This window comes from Cucumis sativus, chromosome 6, assembly GCF_000004075.3.
Source record: "Cucumis sativus cultivar 9930 chromosome 6, Cucumber_9930_V3, whole genome shotgun sequence".
Lineage (NCBI taxonomy): Eukaryota > Viridiplantae > Streptophyta > Magnoliopsida > Cucurbitales > Cucurbitaceae > Cucumis > Cucumis sativus.
Genome location: NC_026660.2, coordinates 22,840,263 through 22,865,595, shown reverse-complemented (window position 1 = coordinate 22,865,595; position 25,333 = coordinate 22,840,263). Strand labels below are relative to the sequence as shown.

The 25,333-nt window shown below is 34.2% G+C and overlaps 3 protein-coding genes across 12 annotated transcripts; 2 read left to right on the top strand and 1 right to left on the bottom strand.

The window, feature by feature from the left end:
- The first annotated feature begins 305 nt into the window (after positions 1-305).
- Positions 306-9,156, top strand: LOC101219571. Of its 9 annotated transcripts, XM_031886745.1 has the most exons (10): positions 306-460; positions 1,760-1,842; positions 2,860-3,016; positions 3,374-3,426; positions 6,559-6,631; positions 6,809-7,024; positions 7,118-7,437; positions 8,242-8,463; positions 8,542-8,598; positions 8,787-9,156. In XM_031886745.1, exons 2-10 carry the CDS (start codon positions 1,789-1,791, stop codon positions 8,976-8,978), a joined length of 1,344 nt encoding a protein of 447 aa, XP_031742605.1. In that variant the 5' UTR covers positions 306-460; positions 1,760-1,788; the 3' UTR covers positions 8,979-9,156. The 9 variants fall into 9 exon arrangements, with proteins under 9 accessions (XP_031742605.1, XP_004143262.2, XP_011657653.1 ...); XM_004143214.3 differs by having other exon boundaries at positions 2,860-3,013; positions 6,809-7,437; XM_011659351.2 differs by having other exon boundaries at positions 6,809-7,437.
- Positions 9,157-16,269: 7,113 nt separating this feature from the next.
- LOC101222329 lies at positions 16,270-23,464 on the bottom strand. 2 transcript variants are annotated; one of them, XM_031886731.1, is made up of 3 exons: positions 22,538-23,464; positions 17,600-17,688; positions 16,270-16,611 (listed from the first exon to the last, which is right to left on the bottom strand). In XM_031886731.1, the coding sequence occupies exons 1-3, from the start codon at positions 23,201-23,203 to the stop codon at positions 16,572-16,574; spliced, it is 795 nt and encodes a 264-aa protein (XP_031742591.1). In that variant the 5' UTR covers positions 23,204-23,464; the 3' UTR covers positions 16,270-16,571. The 2 variants fall into 2 exon arrangements, with proteins under 2 accessions (XP_031742591.1, XP_031742592.1); XM_031886732.1 differs by having other exon boundaries at positions 16,270-16,608.
- LOC105436017 (indole-3-acetic acid-induced protein ARG7) lies at positions 19,018-19,646 on the top strand. Its single transcript, XM_031886733.1, has one exon. The coding sequence runs from the start codon at positions 19,137-19,139 to the stop codon at positions 19,509-19,511; it is 375 nt and encodes a 124-aa protein (XP_031742593.1). The 5' UTR covers positions 19,018-19,136; the 3' UTR covers positions 19,512-19,646.
- Positions 23,465-25,333: the final 1,869 nt, after the last annotated feature.

The following is a 25,333-nucleotide window of genomic DNA, read 5'->3' as shown; positions in this document are numbered from 1 at the left end:
ATATTTTTTAAAAAATGTATGGCCTCAAAGTTGTTAAGTAAAAAAAAGACAAAAAAGAAAAAAAAGAAAAAAAAAAGAGACGGGAATGCCGGACGGAATGGGAACGACGCGGCGACCTTAAAGTGGTGTTAAATTAAACCGGTCCACAACGGTCCCAACGGCGTCAAAACGGTAACGTTACGTTAGATGACGAAGTCAAACCGTAAAACCGCTAACGAGATCCACGTGTATTGGAACCGGATTTCAAACGCATATAAATTGGGTAAGAGAAACCGGAACAGAAAACGTTTGAATTCCGGCGAACAAAAAAACGCCGCATAAATTAAAATTAATTTTCCTCCGCAGTTTGGCGGTTTTTAAAAAACCACATTTCTATTTTTCCGGTTTCGATCCTCTGAAACATCATTCTCTCCCCAAATCTTCTCTTCAACCTAAGCTCGGATCTTCACCTTCCGTGCTGGTACTTCTCTTCTCCTCTCTGAATTTCGAGTTTATTGCTTTCTCTATTACACCCTGTTCTAGATTCTGCCACCTGCTTAATGATTCTTAGTTTTTAGTTAGTGGACTCTTTGGCGACTTGTAATTTGTTTTAGTTTACTGTTTGTTTGGCTTCTGGGTGATGTTGGTGGAAATTGAAGACCATAACTGCTTCCTTTCTGTACTGTTTCCCTATTCTATGGCGTTAGGTTTGACTTTGCTTATTAGTAATAGCTCCTTGCATTCTACCTGCCCTTTCTTCTATTCTTAATTCCACACTCTGATACTTCACTTTCCTGACCTTAGAATTCGAAATTTGAAGTTCTATTCTGTCTGAACTTTGTCTTTTTCCTTTCTGTATTATATTCAATTACTGTCCGAGAATATTTCTTTTGTGAATCTTTAGTGAAGTTTGGTCAATCTTTAGTTTCTTGTTGTCATTTTCTTTTGCATTTCATGATTATTTGAAGGTTATCCAGCTAATGCAGGAATTAGGATATTTATTTATTTTTATTTTACTTTGAAGACGTCTATTGTGCTTATTGACTATAAAAGGTAGAAGATTTTTATTTGATTATGTTGCGTTTTTATTGTTACTATTATTATTGATGACCGATTTAGTTTAACAAGTTGGTACATTTAAATTCTTCAAATTTTATTTTTAAAAAATAAATATGTGAAATTGCATGTTGTGGGTCAACATGTTCTGTATGGTAATTGTGAAAGCAGAGGCATACATAAGTAAAGGAGTGGGTTCAGTGGTTACCTAGAAGGATTTTAGGGAGATATATCTTTAGTTATGTGGCGTGACTGGTTGTAGTGTTAACTGTAGTTTACTTTATTCATTATCAATGGTAGCTAATGATTGCTAATTAGAGCATAGATGAGGGGATAAAGTTCCTCGATGGTTTGATCCCTACCTCCGTAATAGTTGATGTCGAACTAAAAAGAATAGTAGGCAGCAGCTGCCAGCTACTAGCTAGTGATTATTTTTTTAAAGTCTCTATCCCTTAATGTCGTACCTGGAAGTTTGGTCCAAAAGATGAGAAACTTCTTCAAGTGTAACTTGTGAATTACATCATTTTGAAAGAAACAAACTTGAAGTGTGCCTTTTCAACTTAATATCTCTGAAGGTATCATGTCCTAACATATTCGAACGAGAAAGTAGAAGACTTCAATGAAGTGTTTTATCTCAATAGTTGATGCTCGTTCACAGCAATAATTATGTTCATATGCCTTTTTTTGTTGTGTTAGAGCTACTAATTCGTATCAGGACATGTAGGATTGATTGAGCTTAAAAGTAAACAAATTATGGATCAAGAAGTGCATTTCTGCCAGAAGTTCACAAATATGAAATCTCATTGGGTGAGAAATTTTTTATTATCAGGAAAGAACTTTTACATGTAAATGTTATTTATTGGACACCTTAAATGCATACCTTATATTGCTTGCCTCATCCTTCAAACATTGACATGCGTGAATGATTTTAAGTCTAAATTATTGGAGAATTTTTGTCATGATGGAGGACAAATACAATCATGGTTCCAAGCTTCCTTTTTATCATTATGTTTGTATCGTAGAAATATATGACCTTTGATTACATGATATTGTGAGTACCTTTACTTGTCTGTCCTTGTTAAATGATGAAGATTTTCTTTGTAATTATTTTCCGATATTTTGTTAATTTGTATTACATTTCATAATACCAATGAATGTTTCTGTTTCCTATATGTAGAGATAGAGCAAAGATAGTTTGAGCACCTTCGTAGGTCCTCAACAATTTTTATCCCAATATCAATTTTATTTCCTTTTTTTCCTGCATCATATATATATATATATGGTATAAATGCATGTATGTACGCAATGTATGTATGAGATAGAGAGAGAATGCAGATATAAATGTGCCATAGAATATTTAGGTGGCTATAACTTATAATTATAAGTAGAGGAAGCTATAACTTGGTAGAGCAATTTTGGAAGTAGTTAGTGGAAGAGTTCACGCCTCTTGAAGTGCTTGGAAAACTTGCAATCTTCCATCTTCATTTCAATACTATAATTTGGTAACTTTCATTCAGTTTGTAAGTTTATGGGATGGTCTAGGCCTCTTGAAGGTTTGGGAAAACTTGTTCGTTCTCAGTATCACTACTATTTTTTTGTGAGTTTCCATTTTGATTCTTGTTGAATGGCGGTTCTTTTAACACGTCTCCTCTCTAAATTGCTCCAACTAAAATCTTTGAATTTGGGGGTGATTTTTCATCAATTCCAAATTGACAGTTTGTACAATAAGATATTCTTCTCTGCATAATCATAATTTTCGCCTAATTGTTTTTGTCTAGATATTACCTTTCTGACTTGCAACCATTTTCAATTTTCTCTTCATAGGTAAAAGTGGAGAGACCTTTTCTTCCTACACCACTAAATGATTCAAATGAAGTTGAGGATTTACTTGTGGAGTCTAAAAGCGAGCATGTTTTAGGAAGTTGTTTGAGAGTTCAAGATTTCTCTTGCGACTTTGGCTATGGAATACAAACAAACGGTGGTGAATTCTTATGATCTATTCCTTATACTTTTATCGGTGGCTTGGTGCTAATTTGTACTATATTCTCTGGGCTTCCTCCATCCACGTTCTTTCGTCTATAGCATTAGTTGAAAACTGTAGTCTTATCCTATTTTCTCAATAAGTTCAAGATAAAAAAGGGTCTGAGACTCTAAATTGGTCTGAGGTGATGGTGAATATGTTCTGGAAACCTTTCCTTGTATGTGGACAAATCCAGATTAGTGATGCCAACTATCAAGTTCAACACAGACTGCATAGACATTTAATTTTTTTTTTCCAATAATTTTTTTACAGTAGCAAGTGATCTAATCCTGGCCAATTTCTTTTATTATCTATAAGGTGGATTGGATTCTAATAGCAAGCAGGGAGGCGAACATGAACTTAAATTTGGAGTATGCTTCTATCTTTAATGATATTTTCATGTCTTGCCAATTGATCATTTCATGTCATAAAACGGGTCTATTGCCTATATTGTGTTACAAGGATAATGATTCATTTGGTACTTGCCTTTTGGTTTTTTATCGTTCAACAGCCAATTTCTAATCCCATTGGAATTCTGTACATCTAACTTCCCCTCAGTCCCCTTTAGACCCAATGATTGCTCAACAAAGGATAAAACTTGCCTTTCCATGGCTCTGGACATGTCAAACCATCTATTCCCCTCAAACTTCTAATTATGTCAAAGAAAGGCGAGTTTAATTGAAAAATACAGGGGGGTTGGAGCTCTCCTTCCTACTTGAGTGAACAAAAAGGTACTTTCTTTGACTATGAGGATGCTTCCCTATTCCAAGAATTTGGGATTTCTCTTAGTAAATTGGATGTGGTAGCAAGGTTCAACCTTTCAGGATCAAATAAGAGGACTATCGATATTGGTGTTTGTGTGCCTAATGGTTGCTTCTTAGTCTTTTACCTCCATCTTATTAGAAATTTTCTCTCCTCTTTTGAACCCTAAGGGCCCAAGTTTTTCTTCCTAGGAATCTTACATGAAATTATTTTCCCTATGAATCCTACATGAAGTAGTCTGGCTTCATTGATTGCCAATAAGAATTTAAGACTCGTGAATGACCCAAAAAAATGTGGAAGAATAATCCTGTGGAGAAAGGAATAGAGAATAGAAAACAAAATTGTCATTACTATTAAATTTTAATTTTTTATGAGAAATTAAGCTTTATTTAGTGAAAATGGAAGAATACAAAATCAAGGGAGAGCATGTACAAAAAGACAAGCCTAAAATCTAAGAAGGAAAGATCTTTATGTGCCTTATTTCCTCATCTAGACTTTTTATTCAATAAATAATTTGCATTTTGTGGTCTTCGTGTTGCTTTCTTATGATCTTTCTTCCTTGATCTCTTTGGGCTTTTGCATTTCCCTATCTGACAGAAAGGCAATTGATGTGGCAGATCTCCTCTTTATTCTTCGAGAGGGATTCATTATTTTAGGGAGGAGGGAAATTAGGTTGTGGTCCCTGGACCTTTTTATCCTACCTTAATTCAGTTGCTTTGGAGGCTTCAACCTTCTCTCCTTTATAGGAGAGAAGATTAAAATTTCAATAAAGGTTAAGATCTTTGAGGGAGAATTACGCTGCATTCTCTATAGAACCATGACCTTGCTTTCTCTATTACACTCAGTTTCTTGGATTGTGTCTGAATTTATTTGTCCTTTATCTCACTCTAGCAATCGTGTATCCTCTGTATGAGGCAGCACGGGGATCTGAATCATTTGCTGTGGGTGCATCGCTTCGTGAGCCACCTTTGAGATTGTTTGTGGAGGTCTTTTGGTGTTAGTGGGTATCATAATTAACATGGGCAGTCTTTGTTGGCAGAGGTGCTCACAGGGAGAAAGGGAAAGATGTTGTGTTATGCAAGTTCCTTATGAGTTTTATGGGGTATTTGGCTTGAGAGGACAAAGCAATTGTCAGATCTTTAGGGATGTTGGAAACCTAAGGAGGAGATTTGGGAATTGGTGTGTTTAATACTTCCTCTTGGGATTTGGTCAATAGATCATTTTGTAGCTATGACATTGGTCTTGTTTGTTCTTTTGGACTGGTGCCCTTTCTGTAGTTAGTATTAAACTCTTGTTTCTTTGGAAGCCCTTGTATTATTTCTTTTTTCAATGGAAGTTTGGTTTCTTAAAAAAAAAAAAGTATTAAAATATCAATAGCGATGATTATTATCTCAAGGTATTTTGACTTCCTTCAAAATGGTATTTTTGATTTGTGGATTTTAATGGGACCTCTGTTTGGGGGACTCCAAGATTTCAAATTTCTCTCATTAGTTGGTTGTTATTTGTTAAGCCTTTACAATATTATCTCCTGGGCTATTTGTGTCAGACTAGATGAGAGACGTGTATCCTTCCCACTATTGGTCCTAATCAATGTGTCGTTGTTTTAGCCAATGGAAGTGTGGATGATTACTAAGGAAGGAAAAAGGCATGGGTATTTGAAGAGAGAGACAATGTTTTTTGGTAGAGAAAATGGAAGTTAGAGTAAATAAATTTTTGGGTAGAGAGTCTGGAAAGATGGAGTGCCAAGAATTTCATATAGAAAAAAAGCTAGAGAGAGCAAAAATTTGTAGGTGGAGAAAAGTTGGAGTGAAAGATTAGAGATAAATAAAGTTAGAGAGGGACGGTCAAATTATAGAGAGAGATTAGTTTTTCCCAAAATTAAGGTTGGAATGGGTGAAACAGAAGGGTACTCTTGATATTTAAAATTATAGTTATTTTATAGATTCACTGTCAATCAATTTTCCAAAATCACACATGATATACTACTCTCAAAATCACTTATGTTTACATTTTCCATCCAAAGAGAACGCTTCCCATGACAGACCAAAAAGGGAAGGACTTCCCTTCGGGGGCTAGGGAAAATGGAAAATTATAATCAGGTCGTGGGTGTGGATCTTTCTTCAAATGGAATGGCCTTATCTTTTGATTTTTTCTTTTTTGTTAATGGATTTTACACCATTGCCAAACATTTTATTTTAGAATGGGTTGGCAAGTACCTCTGGTCAAACATGCTCTCATGAGCTGCAAGATGGCTGTGATTAGCTCTTTTACAGAAATCCTTTTGAGGGGAAAAGCTAGCATCTGTTAAGGCTCTTCTTTGGAAGCATACAATTTATCACTTTTATAAAATATTCTTATGATTGACTCTTGAATGTTTATTCCTTGAGGCTACTACGTAAAAATTTGTTTGGGAGCAATAAGAAAGAACTCTAGAACTCTCACATTTTCTTGAATGTTTTTCAGAATTTAGTTTGATTTTTTACTCTTTGTGGTGTACTCTTTCCAAGTTTTTTTTGTCACTATGACACTTATTTGATTTATGCCAGTTAGGATCCTTTCAGTAACCTCTGGTTTCCGTAGGAGTTTTCTTATCTGCTTTTTTCTATTCCTCCTTTTGGTTTCCTGTAGAGGAAGGAAAAAGAAATGCAAAAAAGCTTAAACTTGAAAATGTCATAACGCTGATTCAGATTAGTTTTATACAATTGTACTTTAATTGATTGAAGTGAGATGGAATTTTCTAGGATCTTGATCAACTGCTGGATGATGCCAATGAAGTAGGGGAATTCCATGCAACAAACAATCTGCCAAATACATGTGAAGTTTATCTTCTCATCATATAATATTTAACTTTACCTTAGTATTGTGTGGTTGTATGTTAACAAATTTTATACGTGGTTTATCTTGTCAATAATCTTGAGTCTCTGTTTTCCCTCTCTTTTTTTCTTTACCGCTGTTTTGCCTTATCTTTGATTATGTATTCTCAAAGCACAGATGCCGAAGTTGCTGAAAATTCTTTCAGACAGAATAGGGGATTTCAATTGGAAAACTCAAGTTCAGAGAGGGAATCTCAGGGACCAAGCAGGATTGATACTGATGCTTTTGGAATATCAGAATTATCAGCAACAATGGTAATGGAGGCTGAATTCAGTAATACACCTGTTGAGAGGGGTTTAACTCATGAGTTGTCCCCAGGTCTGGGGACCAAAGGTAGGTGTGTAACACCACTTGAAGGCAACATCTGTGGTACAATACTTGATAATAGAAATATCCATAAGTTCAATACTAATGAAAACTATATAGAAAATGGCGATTTATCTGATGAAAATGTGAAGGGTGATATTGTGGCAAACGAACTTGCCAGTTGTTCAAGGGAGAGGAGATTGCGTAAGCCTACACGAAGATACATCGAAGAACTTTTAGATTCAAAGTCTGAACATAACAAGGGAAGGCGAAAACTTCCTAGAAAAGATAAATACCTGAAAGTGATGTCTACTGAAGAATCCAATCACATTAGACATGAGGTACAAATGACGCCTAGAAGTGATTCACAATGTGGTACGTCTGTTCCAGTGCAGCCTAAATCTGAAAGAAGACATCCAAAGAAGCATGTGCCAGATTCAGTACGAGAGTTTCCTCTTGATATCTGTTCATACTGCCAATATAAATATCATTGAGATTTCTTGGGCGTATTTTCCTTTTATGTATTATGCATTTTTCTAATGGTTCATTTGCCCCAAGCCTTTTTAGATTTAGAGCTGAAACCACTTAACGAAGTCATGCATGCATGTCTTTTTGTTTTTTTTACTTGTACAATTTTGTCCGTCTACACGTTAGTTATAAATGGAAAATTTTTGTGTCTTCCTGCAGTAACTTCAAAGTTTGCTCCACCTCTGCCAATCACCATGTATTGAACCATTCCTATCATCATCTTGTTGTATATGTGTAGGCACATCTTTGATAGGTTCCTATTAAGTTCTAATTCAGATGCCAATATTCATCACTGTAATTCGAGTATAAAATTAGAACTTCAAAATATATTGTAATTATAAATTTTGATCGATTTTGAAATAGTCTGACCTCAAATATGGGGTGGGTAAAAAATGGACTAAACGGGTCTCATCCTAGAATTGTAAACCTTTTGAGTTTTGTGGTAATTTGAGTGGCTTTGACCCTGAAGCTTTATTTGTTTACATCCGGGGCATTACAGACCTGATTTACTGACTGGTGAAATGCATGATTCTGTTGTGCTGTTATTACTTTCTGGTCTTCTCCCTCACCTCTCCCTAATGCAGTTGCTTATCTTCCGCCTTCCCTATCCTCTGTATCTTTTTTCGTTATGTGTTTGTCTTTGCTCAAGACCCCAAATACATTGAACTAATTCTACTGTAGTTTAGAATTTTAAGTTATTTCATTCTACATCTCAGGAATTTCTATCCGAAGATGAATTGTCTGCAACTGAGTGTAAGAATGTTTATTCATCTGCTAAAAGATGTAAAAAGTATGATAGGAGGCGCCAGAAGATGTGGACCCTTACTGAAGTAATGCGATTAGTTGATGGAATCGCCGAGTATGGAACTGGCCGCTGGACTCATATTAAGAAGCATCTATTTGCATCTTCTCCTCATCGTACACCTATAGATCTCAGGGTATTTGTCCATACTCTATCCATCCTGATTAACTTCGCTTTTATCCATTGAGTTTTAGTTACCTCGACCTCCCTGCAGGACAAATGGCGAAATCTTCTGAGAGCTAGCTGTGTTAACATACAGAACAAAAAAGGGGTGAGCCCTTTGTCTTTTGTGCTTTGCCTTTCTAGTGAATGTGAATTTGTTTATGCCATAAATGGACTTTTTAATGATGTTTTTGTTCTTGTTCCAACTCTAGTGAATTTTATGTATGCAAAGCATTTTTAGCATGCTTTTAGTACGTTGAAAAGGTATTCAATTACCATACTGTTTTAATTATACAGATTGAAGGGAAGCAGACACATGCCTCACGTCCACTACCAAAGTCCCTGCTCCAACGTGTTTATGAACTGGCCAACATCTATCCATACCCAAAGGAGCGCGGTCCAAAATCAGTCAAAGAAATTACACCTCCCATGGATCTTATTGAAAGTAACTCTTTGTCATTCAATTGGGGGCGGAAGAAGTATGACTGACATCAACTTTGGAAGCAGCAGAAATTCCTTTGCAGTCGGAGGTTGAAGTCTAAGTAATACTTATAATTGGATGTAAAAAGATCTTTGTTTCTGTTTTGACCCTTTTGTAATGGTGATATGCACTTTGAAATTGGGAAGAAAATCTTTTATAAAAGCCACGGAGCTAATTAACTGAAAATATCCAGTATGATCCTTTCTCTTCCCTCCTCTTTTTCTAATGTTCGATTTTTTAGGTAAGTCATAAATTAGATCATATACGTTTCCTAATACTAATTGTTAATTCTCGAGAAGCTAGAGGAAAGGAAGTCATGTTCAAGTTGGAACTAATTGCTCAGATGAAGGAGAAATCAGCATAAATCTTAAGTATTCATCTCCGATCTCCATTGTTACTAATGTTTACTTCTACTGAAGAACACGACCACCCTTGTATCTTCTTCTAATTCTTACTCACACATGGGTGAGGTAAGTTTACTTTTGTTATGCAATGTTTTGCAAATTGATTATTACTCTAGTTCTTTCGAAGTATGTATTTTTTCAAGTCTCAATCAACATACATGCCAGTTGACTTCTTTAGATTTTTGTTTACATAATGTATCATTTAGCACCAGTGCCTTCTTATTAATAGCTCTCTCATATGCACATGCATAAACATAGACCCTTGTATACACTTAAGGGGTTACCATCATTAGTTCTTTGGATTTTCTAGACAGATGGTATCGATTACAGTAGGACAGCCCACCTCCCTCTACCCTCATAACCTGGTTGCCTACTCCTTGGAACACAGGAACACTGAAAGATAGAAGATAAAGAACTACTCGGACCTCTCTGGTACAATATATCAACTATTATATATTGGTCTTCTGAATTTGCAATAGTTACCCACTTCCGCCATTGCCATTATCGTTGTCATTTCCTTGTGAGTTGTTGAAGTACTCTCGAGGCAATGAATGATGGTTGCTAACGCCACTTTCTGGGTGCTTGAAATTGCTCTTTCTGCTGTTATTTTCTTCAACTTTTTGTGCTTGTTTGAAGAAATATTGGTTTCCTTGTCCATGAAGTCCTCCCAAAGCAATCCTTCTTGAAGTCGCTGAGCAAGTGTAGCTCAATATCATCATTGATAAGATAAGTACCAAGAACTTCATCCTGGGGTTTTGAGTATCGTAGACTTAGATTCGTCAGAATAAGGCTGCAGCATTTATAGGACAGTTGTTAAGTTCTTAGATTTGATGAATAATATTAAAAATTTCTCCTAGTGGTTTTATAATTGAAAAGTTAGTATTAAAAATTGAAGTATGGAGTCTCCACCAGAAGACTAAGACAAGATATAAAGTCTTATATGTATTTTTAATTAATGAATGAGTTTGGTTGAAATGTTATTGTTGGTCTACTTTATCAGCCTCAACAGGGAACATCCACCTTCGTAATGGAAATATTTACGAAGACCTAAAAGTTAGTTAGGCATAATGATGTTCCCTGTTTGAGTTGCTTAGTGATGTCAGTTTATAAATTACAAACACAAACAGTAGTTTCTCACAATGTTCTGCAGCCAATCACCACTTCAAATAAAATATCATGCTTAAGCAACCTTTCATTAGTGCTATCAGTTTGTGCACCTATTGAAATTTGAGAAAGTGAAAGCAGAATTGGATTAGACAAAACAGGGAACTGTTCAGTTGAAGTGCTTTTAGAGAAGGAAATGTTGGCCAAAGTAAAGCTTCATAGAGGTCTTTAGCAGGATCTTAGTAAATGATATAAAGCCAATGATTTTCAGCTAGCTTTCCCGTGAGATTTCCAGTGACATGCATTCTATTATTTTTGTTAGAATGAGTACACATGTTCCATCTTATTTTCATAGTCCTCTAAATTATAATATATAGAACTGCTTCATTCTAGTCATGAAAATGGTTTGGAACAAATAACTTCATTTGACTGTTATTAGGCATGTCGTGGAGCCACAAACTGAATTTTGAGATTTACATCTCAATAAGTCACCTACAAGATGAGATCAAACCTGACCTCTGAGCTCTGAACTCTAGATAGGAAGATCGTGTTAATTAAGGTTTGTGTTTCCTCTTGCATTTTAGAATAAGGAGGTTAGTGGGTGTTGAATTTAGTAACCCCAAAGTTCTGGATTTGGTAAAGAATTGATAAAATTTCTAAGAGTTGTGTTGGGGTTTGAGATAATCATTTGTATGTCAATTTGATGATATACCTTAGAGAGAGAAGGATATTAATTACCATTTCAACCACGCACGTTTCGGAACTCCAGAAGTATAAAACATGCTGTATTATCTTCACAATTCTTATAATCAAATCATGATTTTGAGAGTATAATTGGGCACGATTGATGGGATGAAAACCTCAACATTATATTCATTATAGTGTCAGTCTCAAGTCATGTGTACTACATATCCTAAATCCTTAGCCCACATTTATCCATCAATAAAGAGCTTGGACCAAAGTCTGGCCCATACATAATGTATGTGAAATTAATTAATATGTAACCAATGATATAAATTTACAATATAAATTTACATACGTTATAACATTTGGGTGTCAAAGAAAACTCATGAGAAATTAATTCATAGATAAGTGGTCATTATGGATTAAACTCATGATCTCTTAGGGTGCGTTTGAGGGAGAGTTGATTTAGGAAAGAGTTAGTGTTGTGATAATCCAAATATTATAATAGTCATAGACTCCTAGTGTTATGATAGAATACATTCGGGGGAAGGATTATGATAGATAGTATTATGATAGTATGTGTTTGATGAAAGAATTATGATAGTATTGTTATGACAGTATGTGTTTGGGAGAGCTTGAGAAAGGAGTGAAAAGGACTGGAGAAGGAGTGGAATGGTGAAAAAGAGAGGAAGAATAGGTTTTCCACAATCCTTCTCTCAACCGTGGAGTCCACCCCCATAGTCCTACGGCCAAACGCCCTCTTAGATATTGAGACTATCTCCATTTTTACCACTAAATGGTTCATAATGGTTTGTTAATGATATATTCTTTGGTTTGTTTTTTTAGTTAACACGAGCTAGAGATTAGTTTTGTCATCGTTTGAAATTATAATAGGTTAGAATTATTCTTAACTGACTTGCCCATTAAAATATATTGGGTTGGAAAACTGGAGCCAACGTTGAGGGGTTGAAACAACATGGAGTTTCAAGAAAATCAAAATACCTCATCCCAACTATGCAATATGTAACACATTCCAGGAGTAGCTTTAACTGTAAATAATTTGCTATGGTAAATGAAGATTAGAAAAAAAAAAAAGAAATTTAGGAAGAATCTTTGTTTTTTTAATTGTCGCAAAATCTTCATTTAGCACTTTAGGTTATGGACAACCTTAGTCTCTAATCTATGGGGAAACATTATCTCATGGGCTTCCACTCTATGAGAATTGACATTTGCATTTTTTCTTTATGATATAGTTTCTGAATTAAAAAGTAGGACCGTGCATGTTATAGATTGATTGATGGATTGTTTGTTGGGGGGATATTAACTTTTTTGTTTTTTCTTATCAACACGTGTGATCTAAATAATAGTATAAATTAAAAATTGCCAAATCAAGAGTAAGTAATGATAAAATATAATCGTGTTACGAATGGGAGTTGGATTTCGTAGGTCCGTTTGATAACTTTCCTATTATTTTAAAAATATTGGTTTGTTTTCACGATACAATGGTTTTCATTTTTAAGATTTGGCTAACTTTCAAAGTTAATTTTTAAATTTTGAAATCAAATCGATTTTTTAAAAAATTTAAAAACCAAATGATTTTTCGATGATGTTATAAAAATATTATATATATATATTAACATTATATGTGATCAATGCCATTATTTAGACACTCAGAACATAATCTATAAATTTATACAAGTGTTGTAGTCAAAGTGAGCTTGATTTGGTAGTATTGATATGACATTATTCTCTAAGGTTTAATGTTTAATCTTCCACCTCATAGTTATACTTAAAAAACGAATGTACAACATGTTACATTGTTCTCAAACAAATTACCTACCGAATCTTGAAAATAATGTTTTGGACCTTGGAATAGAAATATTAATTTTTTCTTCACTGAGAGATAAAAAATTCATATATAGAAAGCTATGATTACTTAATAATATGCAATAATGGAAGTGCATATCTTCTATCTTCTATGGAGTGTAGTTATCTAACTAGAATAACCAAAATGCTAACTGTATCAAGATTTTGGAATATTTGTGTGTATGCTATTAATAGTGGTTCATGCATATGCTTACTGTGTTTGTAGGTCAAAAAATCCAAGTTGGTAGTTTAAATATCCTTCACTCTATATTATATATGTATTCAATGTACTGTCGGTATAGAAAAGAATGATATTATAAACTAGCTAGTTGAATGCAACTCAATCAACACCATAAAAAATCACAAAAAATCGAGATAAAAAATCTCAACATGTATAGAAATAAAAATGAAGTCAAATTTTACTTCATAGTTTAACTGTGACTGATAATAAATTTGGAAAGAATAATAATGATTTATGGAAGAAGAGAAAAGTGAAAAGCAGAAGAAATTAAAGAGGGAGATGAAGAAGAATACATATATGTATAATTGGGGAAAACATATGCTTCCAAGGGGGAAGCATGGGAAGTTATTAATGGGAAGATATGGGGCAAAAGTAGTTGAACAAAGGGCCTCAAATTAATATATTTGAACTACAAAAAAATAAAGTTTCAAAACTATAAATGGAGAAAAAAAAATGGCAGCTTCCTGACCTGCAGGGTATGTTATCACTTACAAAGTACAGCTTGTTAGAACTGAGCAATGCACGTGCACACAACACATTCATCTCAACCCAATCATCTTTACCCTAATTCATAACCATTTTCCTTTCTCAAATTTTCTCTTTTTCACGTGAATTTTTGACCACGCCTGTCTGGATTGGACAAAGTGTGTACAAAGTACTTCAATATAATATAATCTACATTGGATTTTATGTACCTTAATCCTCACATCTATTCTCTTAAGGAGAGGTTTGGTTTCAAACCCTGGTTCAAATAAGACAATTAAGCTGTATACAACCAATGGATATGTAATTGACTATCCAAAGTTTTTCATGGTTGAGTTGACGTAATTGTAAATAAAAAAACTTGAATTTGATAAAGGAAAAAGGAGTTCAATCTTTGTGGTAGTCACTAATATAAGATTTAACATCCTATAGGCTTGCTTATACCCAAATATTATATGATTAAACTAATCAAAACAGTCGTGAATTAAATGAGTTCAGAATTATCATACAACCATACAATGATTAAATCAAAAGGTAATGCATATTGAAAGTGTCAATTCTATTTGTGTTGCGCGTTTTTTTGGTTATATTTGGAGCTATACTGACTTCAGTTCACTGCTTTAATATAAAAAATGGAGATAAGGATATTTTGGGTCCATGGTGTTTTAAACATGGGGTCTTTCTCCATGGATGCCAACTTAGCTATAGCTAAGCTAAGGTACATCTCTATTCTCTCTCTCTCTCACTCACTCACTCACTCACTCACTCAAGAAGAATCTTCGAGTGTAAGAGAGAGTTTGAGTTTTTTTGGAGTGGCCCAACTTTCATGTGCTTCATTTCAGTGCCTAGAACCCCATAATTTTTGCTATCTGCTAGTGAAAGTGGGGAAGGGTTTTGCCCACTTCAAAACAAAAACAAAAAGGCTTCTTGGGAGTTTATCTTTCTATTTTATATAACCTTCATTATATTATCTTTTGCTTTGCTTCAAAAGTTCTCAATCCTATCAGATTATTACAATGTAATATGTTATTTAATGCAGAGAGAGAGATGAACTTATAAACTGCAAATTTGATTTCCTCTCCCTTCCCATTATTGCAAAAGTACATGTCTTGAAAAAAAAAATGAAACAGATAGAAAAAAGGAGGCCTTTTAGTGGTAATGATTGTTCAGGTGACCCATGAAAGCATTATTAAACAAAGTGTAAAGATTAGGTCCAATCTAGTTTATAAAGTTTTCTATACCGTTGTTTGTATAAAAAAACTTCTTCTGTGTCACATCAACGCGATTTTAAAGTAAAGTAGGATTGTTGACATTATTGTAGGTTCTACAAATATTTATCAATAAAAATTTATAGCATAAACAAATAGTATATGATAGTAGAATTTCGTCCATACGTCTCTCTTTTGTTATACAATAAAAAAATATTTACTATCGATAAAATTTTATTGAATAACTACCTCGCAACATAAAGATAAGCGTAAATCAAATAACTCTATAAAAGAAACTTACTTTCTCACTTTTAAAAAGAAAAAGTTACTATCGGAATGAATTAGACATGAAATAAATACAATTCAAGATTGCACCAACTATTTAATTTAATTTAATTTTGGTAATTTTCGTGGTTGCAAAGTTGTACATGATAGTGACAATTATGTGTATGTGTTGGGAGTTTATAGAGATTTGCATGAAGAGAAGCATTTGGAAATGAGTGAAAGGGAAAAGTGATTTTCGAAGAATGAAAAGAAACCACAAAGTACTTCATTCTCGTCCTTGGGAGATGAATCAATGAGCTGTCCTATGCTCATACATATATGTATTAAATGAACCAAACCAAACCAATCCCCCATTTCCATAAATTTTCAAACCAATTTTTTCAGAAAAGAAAATTGTTCAAACCTATTTTCATTTTTTCAATAAATTTTGAACTTGGTCTTGTAGATTTGGTAATAAAACAATGTGAATATATTTTCAAAATTAGAAGAAATGTACTCATTGATATAGAAAAAAATTATAATACTATGATAGCATGGAAATATCTTATACCTACCGCTATTTATTGTTAACTATATTGTAACAACCCGTAAGAATGACGTGAGACCCATCAAATAAATTGATATTGTATTTATTGACGTGTCAAATGTTGAACTACATGAATTAATTAAAGATAATTTAGACATAAAATATTTATAAAATATAGCAAAAAAAAGTTAGATTCTATTGTTAATGATTGACACTAATAGTCATGGTTATAACTTGAGTCTTTCACTCATACTTGCTAAATCAAAAGAGAAGAAGAATTAAAGATTTGAATCTCCACTTTCATATGTTAGCTTTTAGAAGAAGAAAATCGCGATAGATGACAAAATATTGAAAGTTCAAAAGAAAATTTTATTTGCTTTCTTGTTTTGAAAGAGTTGAATGGTGTGACTATATTATCAATATCATTACCATGAATGCATAAAAAGATGTTAAGAAAAAGTGGGTTTGAATATTCTGCAAAGTAGAAATAATGTGAAATAAAATCATAAGGCATGGCACAGTAAAGAGGGTTTTAAGCAGAATATTGTATATGGGAGCATAGAGGATTAGGTTGGAATCACAATGAAATTATTGGGGGGCATTGCCCATCCTACCTTTTCACCACACTTTTATCATCATAATGCCCAAAAATTCATTTGTATGTTTCAATTCAACACATTATTTTACCAAAAGAAGAGAGAAAAAGAAAAAAGGGAAACTCATTATTCCTCTAGCATGTTTCATCTTTCATGACTTGCCTCTTGCTTTGTCTCCTCTTGTTGCCAGAGTTTCTCCATATGTTAGATTGCTCCAAATAATATGCTCTCTATCTTCACACTTCTAAGATAAAGGAAGATTATATAAAAAAAGTTAGGGAAGGAAAATGAAGCACTATGCCTAAGAATCAACAACACATCGACTTTACTTCAATGATAATTGACATGCATTCCCTTCCTTGAATTGGAAAGTTTGGTCTCATATTCTTTCTATCCTTGCAATTGTACTAAGATAACATGGATATCTTGCTATGAATTATCCATTTTATTTATTAGGATCATAGAAACTTAAGAAGTCGTTGGAACACAACATCCATCTCGTTGGTATTATGGATACCTGTATAACCATCAAAGACCGTTGAGTGACTACTTCAGGAAAATTTGGAGGCATTGAGGACAAACACATTATCAGAGTGATCATTTTTATCCAGTAACAACACACTTGAGGCAAAGAAAAGATATTTTAAAATAATGTTGGCTAGAAACGCAAGTCCCATCAATCCATAATGGGAGCATTTCAGTCCTTTTTTTTTTATTTCATGTATTGTTTTCATCTCATTATGCACATAAAAGGGAATAATATGAAATGAGAACAAATTAATTTTTTTTTTAATGAAATAACGAACAAAGGAAACGATTGTAGGTTCAACTTGAAGGAAATTATAGTTTAAAGCTCTATATAATTATTTGAAGCTACACTACTAGAAGGATCCTTCTGATCAAACTTAGAACTCTATATCATAGGTCTTATCCACTTTAATAAATTAAGAGTACAAAGGACTGAGTCAAAGTACAAAATTATATTATGAAATGGGACTACATTTTCCTCGTAAGGAGAATATTTTCAGCTTTCATTCTTTATATACGAACAGACTTGAGAAGAAAATTTAAAAAAAGGGTCCAGATACGAGGAACTGATTTCTGAAAGGAACCAAATCTAGACTTCAATATGAAAACAAACAAAAATATATGTAAAATTTATTGAAGTTCAAGAAGAAAGAGGTTTGAAAAACTGAAATAAAAGTTATGTATGAGTGAGAGTGGCCCATCACCTGCACCCAGATGTAATGCTGCAGAGAAGCTTATCCCAAAACAAAACCTTCTGCGGCAGATGAAAGAAAAATGGATGCAGCTGCTTTCTCTGCATAATATTAAGATAAGAATCCCATAGGCCATAAGGTACTGTTTCAAATAAACATAACTGTACGGCTATAGTACACCAAAACCAAATTCTTCATAATAAAATAGATATAAAGATTCTGATGAAGTACTTAACATCTCATGGTGCGCTCAAATCAATCCAAATATGTAAAAAAAAAAAAAAGATAAGTCATAAGAGCAACAATTTAAATATGACTCAAGAGCTATGATGAATAAGACAAGTGATGATGTATTTTTTTTCATAAGATATACACACTTTGCTTTATGCTGATTCTGACGTATCAATATTGTCAAATTAACTACGTTGAAATGGTTATGCAAAAGAATGAAACTTGGCTAAGGCTATTTACTAAGTATGGTATAGGAGCGTGTCTACTTTCTTATGGGGTTTATTTCTAAGCAAATGTATATTATTTTGTAGTTTGTTTCTACTGTAGAATAATAGATCCCACTAATTTTTTAGATTTGAAAGAACAGTGATATCTTTTTTCAAAAAGTTAGTTGCAGTTATTACTATGTAGTACATTGTCATTTCCTTTTTCTATTTCAGACAAAAAAATTTGTAGGAAGTGCTCCCAACACCAAGATAATTTGAATAAACATCAATATCCATAATTCCCTTGTTTTTCAACGAGAAACATAGTTTTTGGGGCCTAAAATCAAAGCAACTACCAAATAAAGATGAGCACTCATAGTGGTCAATAACAATGATCATACAGTTATCCAAAAAGTTATCTACCATGAAAATTCATCTTCCATGAGCAATAATGCATGAAGTTTATCAATAAAAAGTGGCTTAGAAGAGATGAAATCACCTCTATGAGTGTGAACAAATTGATATTCTACAATATCCAAGCTTAAAACTTAAAAGTCATAGAAATAAGTGGGATCGCCACTAAGCCCAAGAAAGTTATCTCCATCCCCTCTTTCAAATCTTATCTCTTGTCCACTCCAATCATGTGGGTCCATTACAAATTTAACTACAAGAACTTTGGGGAAAAAAATCAGTCAACCATTACACCATGCTTTGCCAAAAGAAGAAAGAGATTTCATATGGCAGATCCATCTATCTCTCTCTTCCCCATATGGAAAGTATAATATTTTTCTATATTTGAATATATAAAATCTCTCATCTCAAAACTATGCCATGAATGTTCGTACAATTCGTATCATTTAGAGATGCAATAATATAATAAAGTAAATCGGTACAGCACGGCAAAGGTGCATCTACTATAATATAAAATGCACTGTCAAAGAGAAAATGCCATACAGAAACGAAGCCCACTGCTTAGCTATATCTATCATGTCAACCATTTAATAGTCTTCTCCATCCACTCTTATATATACCTATCAGCTTCTCTTTAATACCATACCTCTCTCTCTATCTCTCTTTCTCTCAAATTCACTAGCTACAGCTACATACTGAATATGAAGAAGGGGAGGTTTATAAGAGCATGTGCAAACAAATGGAGGAAGATAGGGAGTAAAGTTGTACCTTGCACAGCCTGTGAGCACTGCTGCCAATGGGTTTTGTGGTCTCCCTTGCATGAGGATTGCTTCATCCCGCGAGACGTCCCCAAGGGTCACTTGGTTGTCTATGTGGGTGAGAATAAGAGAAGGTTTGTAATCAAAATTAGCCTTCTCAATCACCCTCTGTTCAAGGCATTGCTGGATCAAGCACAAGATGAGTTTGATTTCACTGCAAACTCCAAACTCTGCATTCCTTGTGATGAGAACCTTTTCCTTAGTGTTGTCGATCGCGCTAGCGCACCTGATAACCGGCAAATCCCTTTGCGTCTTTGAAGATAGGTTGTTGTCGAATTTCATTTATTCTGAAGATCTAAATCCTCTTTGAGAATGCTGATATGTATTTAGCCACGATTTGTTGTATACTAATGTAACTTGATTAAAAAAGTAGTGTTATCACTTGGGTCCTAATGCCACTTTATAAGAAAATAGTGCTTTTAGCAGCAAGTTGCTGAAAGTCCTTCACAGCAACAACAAATCAGTTACCACCAAATATTGCATATGCTTCATCATATTCAACAAGTCACTCGAAACAATTTCCTCTGACTTGTGCAACCCGGCAATCAAATGGAACTATTCAAGCCTATTTTGCATCCTTCTCTCACACCTTTCACATAATCAGTCTCATCTGGAACATTTTCTGCAAGTATTAATGATAATAACAATCCCGCAAATGATGTTTTATAGTATTTTTTAAAGCTTGCATGCTATTTGCATTATCCTCCATAACTAATTCCCAACAAGCTCCAACCATCATCTTTGATCACAGTAAGAAAATGGGAAAATAGTGAACACCATTCACTGTCCCTCCTAGTCTAGACTACTAGATCTATGAATCCGTCTATATTGGACTTGACAAGCTCTCAGAGCTATGAACTCAATTATGCATATGAAAGTTCAAAATGACAGCTTTTACTGCTTCCCGCACCAAACAAAATTTGCCTACGTCATATTTTTATTCATATACAAAGCTACTTAAAGTCACTAACTTGTCCCACCAGACATGATCTAAATAATATATAAAGGCATATCCATTTTATGTCCATACAACTCAATCTAAAATTTCGAACTACCTTGACTAGTAATTGAACTGAATTAAATAGAAATTAGGGCCTCTAAATCACCAGATATAACTAGTGATCAGGTCAACCCCCCCAAAACAAATGAACAGTAAAGATTACTTCTGATGCATAGTTAATTTAGACACCAATTTTGATAGACGTAAATGGACCTACCCAAATTTAGCCACATTATGCCATCCCTAAGTGTACTAAATCAGGACTAATAAACGTAAATTGGCCAACTTGAATTTAAAATAAGTTCATGGGAACTTTGGATTGGATATCTCATAAGATGCAAATCGAAATACATGGTAAATATTTTGTTGTCTTATTCTTACAAGCAAGAAAAATGCTACCCATAAATGGAAGAAATGTAAAAATTCCAAGGAAATCATCATAAAGTGTCGAGTCATTTATAACAAGCAACGAAGTATCACCAATTGTGGTCATTAATGTCTAAATTAGTGAGCTAGGTAAGGACTGACATTTATTTGAAAACAGTGGCAGGATAACAGGCCTTGATTTGTTCCAGATATTTCAGGTAAAGGAAAATAGCTCCAGAAATAATCCATTTTCTGACCTCCAAGAACAAAGGACAAATGTGATTTAAAAGGGCCATAACGGCTGGCAACATTTTATCTCCAGGAAAAATTTTCGACTCTCACTTTGACCAATGACCACTTCTGCCCAATTGCCTAGTAATAGATCTAGAACCTTTCTGCATATCTCGAACAACAACAGCAACTAAACTACAGAATCACAGACTTCTAAAAGTCAGATAAATTGCAATTACTTTAATGCCAGATAACCAACTCCACACGCAAAATCTGCAACAGTGATTGACACCCCATTACATTCTCTAAAATAAAGAAACGGCCAAATTGTTGGACATTGCATAAGTATACAAGAGTTATGGTACAAAGAAAAGCAAAGATCCACGCTCTCAAACGACTTGACTGTGAGTGGACCTAAAATTTCACTAAAGAAAAATTACCTCTGACCTCTGAGGAAAAACCCGTGACTTTCTATCATACTAAACCCACTACAATTTCAAGGTTTTTTATACCTTTACCAAAGGTTAGTGGGAAGTAAACACATGTCAAATAAAGTTAAAAAACTGCGTAGTATTTTTCGGACAATTAACAAGTCAACTACGATTGTAGCCGTTTCAGTCTACCACCATAAAATTTAGAAGTACAACAGATACTCTTGCATAATGAGAATGCACAAATTTACGGCGAGAGAAACCAAGATCCTCAATTTCCTTTTTTTATAGATGGCAACATAATATCTTCTACAAACCATTGAATGCGATCTACAAACAAAAGAAATGATTTCATTGCAAATATACAATAGTATATCTAACCTTGTATAAAATAGCACAACAATTTTCTGTAGACTACAGGGAACAAAAGTGATCTCAATCAGAGGGCCATCAGCAAGGGTAACAGATCGATGTGAATTAATTTTAAAGTCCAATTGGAGCCTGCATTTGAAACTCAGTAGAGTTATCTAATACTACCTAAGTCCATCAGTTAAACCCTCTAGTTCTCTCTGACCAAATCTCCTTCCCTGTACGTGGGCATCTCTACATCTAGCTGAGAGGTAGAACACCAACCAAGTAACCATAAAATAAACCTCCACGACCGACTGGAAAGCCATGGCAACATATTTTCCCAAAGTTCGACCTATAACCGCCCTCACTAGTGGGCCACAAAAAATAGCTTCCAAACAATTTATTTGGACAGCTTGGTTCAACATGATTGATAACAAATAGCAACCTTCCTTCACTATTTCTCTTCCACTTCGCCTCGAATCTGCAAGAACTGCCCAAGCATCCACAGCAAATAGGAAAGCTAGAAGTGAATCCATCAAAAACCATGTGGATATGAATCCAGATATCTCCTTCTCAAAACCTTGAACCCATGGAGACATAATTGAAAATGGCATCAATTTTAACCTCACAAATAGCTTGAAAAATGAGTATTTGTTTTCAATTTCACTAAAATACCATAGTCCAAGAAGCTGAGTTAATGCATCCCTCACTGCCCATTTCATGATAATAAACCCAGAAAGCCGTTTGAGCCCCAGCATGGTTCCATCACAAATTATACCAACCAGTGAACTAAACCGCCCGGTTAGGTCATTAACAACTGAAATAAATACCATCCCTAAAACCAATGAATATGTAAGAGTAAAGCTAAGTATAACCCATCCATACACCGCAGACAAGAAACTCACCATAAAGAATAGGGCAGCTGTTTCCAAATTATCAAGCTCCAATCCTTTAACAAATTGTAAATTGACCACTCGGTTTATATCCTGTTGGCCGTCGACATTTTCCCTCTCAAGATCTCCATTCCCTTCATCCTGATTTTTAGAACCGTCTTCATTCACATCCAAAGACGTAATCCGAGCTTTGAATGTAACTCCAGGGCGAACAACCTCCGAAACGCTAATCCCATTATCGACCACGGAATCCGAAAACCCTAACATCGAGTCAAAATGCGTGAACATCACAAAACTGCGATTAGGGGAAAACCCATTACCGGCGCCAAAGAGCCTGCGATCTTCATCTCCGTCGCCGGAGAATAAGTCGTCGTCCAGCGTTCCGACGCGTTTGAAGTGAAGAAAGGGATGACGGCGGCGGAAGTGGCGAGCGGAGTCGAGAGATCCAACGCGGTGACTTTGGTTAGGAGGAGGGTCGAGGCGAGAGAGGAGAGCGTTGAGAGAGGGGTCATGGTCGATGAAGGAGGTGACACGGTGGGTGCCATTTTCGACGAGTAAGCGGAAGGAGAGAAGAAGAAGAGAGAGGAGGAGGAAAGTAAAGAAGTTGGAGAAGAAGGAGGAGGAAGCCTGTTTGAAGAGATGGGTCGTTGAACGGAGCCGGTGAAGATGATCGGTCATGGCGGTTATCGGAGTTTTTGCTGGGCGTTCTTCTGGCGAGACTTGCGGTGGCGCATAACATTTCGAGTTCTTCACGATCGGTCAAGCCAACGGTTCGTTCTTTCCACCCACGCGCTATTTATGCGGTTGTGAATGACGCGCTCTTTTGAATCCAATTCCCAATTCCTCTTTGTGGTTCGTTGAGATTTGTAAACTAAAAAGAAAATGAAAGAAACAGTAAATTACCATTTTAGTTTTCATAGTATAATACATAATTATTTTGTTAATATAGTTTTAATTTAGTGCTTTAATCAGATTTATTTAATTTGAATTTAGTTCAGTTTTATTTAATTTATATGGTTTTAAATGTTCCAATGTAGTCCATTTCTTTTAGTGGGATTTAACCATTCATTTTTACTACTACCATATTAGCCCATACATAATTTATTTGGTGATGGGTTAATGTTTCCAATTAAGCTAATTTGTATTAATTGGATATATTAGGGTACAAGATTGAGTTATAATAACTTACCTACAGAAGAAAAAAAATAGAAATTAAGCCCTCGTCAAAGGTAGACTAAAATGATAAGAATTAAATTGAAGCTCAAATTTTAAGGATCAAAATTATCAAGTTAAGTTAGAAAATTTCATGAACATGATGGTAATATGACATTTAATGGTGTAAAATAACTTTCTAAATTTATACATATATATATATATATATTCAAGGATGTGAGTATTAAAATTTTGTTGTGTACATTTATTTCCAATACTAAGATAAAACAAAATTTACCATTTCTAGTCTCTAGTTAATTTTGGCTAATGACCTTACTAATTGTTTTAACAAAACAATATAATTTTCTATAAATTCACTGATTTTAATAAAATCATTTTTTTACAAAATTGTATTTGATCAACACACAAATTAGTCATAATTACTGATAAAGAAATTCAAAACTTCAACACAATTTTTGGTCTACTGTCATTTGGTTGTTCCATTCTATATTCTACATATTTTAAAAGTTGATACAATTCGATTTTTTTTCTTTTCATATATCTTTTAATTCATTTAAAATGATGTGTCATAGATATGATTGAACGTAGAGGCATATCACTATACAAATATTGATTGCTTTTAAATAATTAGATATATTTTTTAAAAAACAAATAGTGATACCATCACATAGTTTTATACAACGGCAAATTTATTAAAGAGCCAACGGAACACATGCCTTCTTACATTATCAGTTTTTGTATTTTAGGGTTGAAATTTTTTTTTGATATATGATTTATTTCTTTCTTCAATAATTATCTCTCTTTAATCCTTTGAGTGAATCTTTACACATCCTTGACTTTGAATTGAAAATCTAATACAAATTGTCTATCCCTTTCTTGCTTGAACACAATTTACCTTAATTTTGTTGCAATTTCTTTTATTCTTCTTTTCCATTACCTTGGGTTTGATACCCCAACTTGTCGATACACTACCATATTGATAAGAGTTTACAAATTACTTTTGACCAGGTAAAAATTGGTAAGCATTCCACCCTTGTTCCAAATGATGCCACCCTTATTCCAATAGCAACGATAAAAAATGATGTTGCCGAGTCTAAAATTGCAATTCCATAGACTCTAGTTAATGAGTGTGAGAATACAGGAAAAAACAATAGTTCTTTTTGGGATGGCATACCGAGCTCGTGGAGTGTGACGAAAAGTTGGGAGTAATGAACTTGCAAGAGCTATGGGTGATAGAAAATTCTTGCCATATAAAAATCTGGATGAAAAGCATAAAAAATTTGGATGAAAAAGTCGGATTTTTCAAGGTCAATACCCATGAGTCTAAATGACTCTTTATGGATATTCTGATGTGATGATGGAAGAGTGCAATTGCAAGAAGTTGGAACAAAGTCATCATCGTGTTGAAATTTTAACCCTCCACCGCATTCAATTAAGCCTAAGGACTAAGATTCTTTGGAAAAATGAAAAGCGTAAGCTCGAGTTGAACCTCATCACTGTTTACATATTTACCTGGAGTTGTGAACTCCAAAGAGTTATCAAATTGGCAATTTTTTTAATTGTGAATTTTACAAACTTATTGACAAACCAGAAGTAGAGTTGCCCAAAAATGACACCAAAAAACATGATATAGAT

Excerpts from the sequence above, each read along its gene's own strand:
- LOC101219571 (XM_011659351.2), top strand. The coding sequence starts at position 1,789 with ATGGATCAAGAAGTGCATTTCTGCCAGAAGTTCACAAATATGAAATCT. Across the intron at positions 3,427-6,558 it reads AACATGAACTTAAATTTGGA|GATCTTGATCAACTGCTGGA; the intron begins GTATGCTTCTAT and ends GGAATTTTCTAG. Across the intron at positions 8,464-8,541 it reads GTACACCTATAGATCTCAGG|GACAAATGGCGAAATCTTCT; the intron begins GTATTTGTCCAT and ends ACCTCCCTGCAG.
- LOC105436017 (XM_031886733.1), top strand. The coding sequence starts at position 19,137 with ATGAAGAAGGGGAGGTTTATAAGAGCATGTGCAAACAAATGGAGGAAG.
- LOC101222329 (XM_031886731.1), bottom strand. The coding sequence starts at position 23,203 with ATGACCGATCATCTTCACCGGCTCCGTTCAACGACCCATCTCTTCAAA. Across the intron at positions 17,689-22,537 it reads CAGCTGCCCTATTCTTTATG|AGAAAGCAGCTGCATCCATT; the intron begins GTGAGTTTCTTG and ends AATATTATGCAG. Across the intron at positions 16,612-17,599 it reads AGCATTACATCTGGGTGCAG|AAGTGTGAAGATAGAGAGCA; the intron begins GTGATGGGCCAC and ends CCTTTATCTTAG.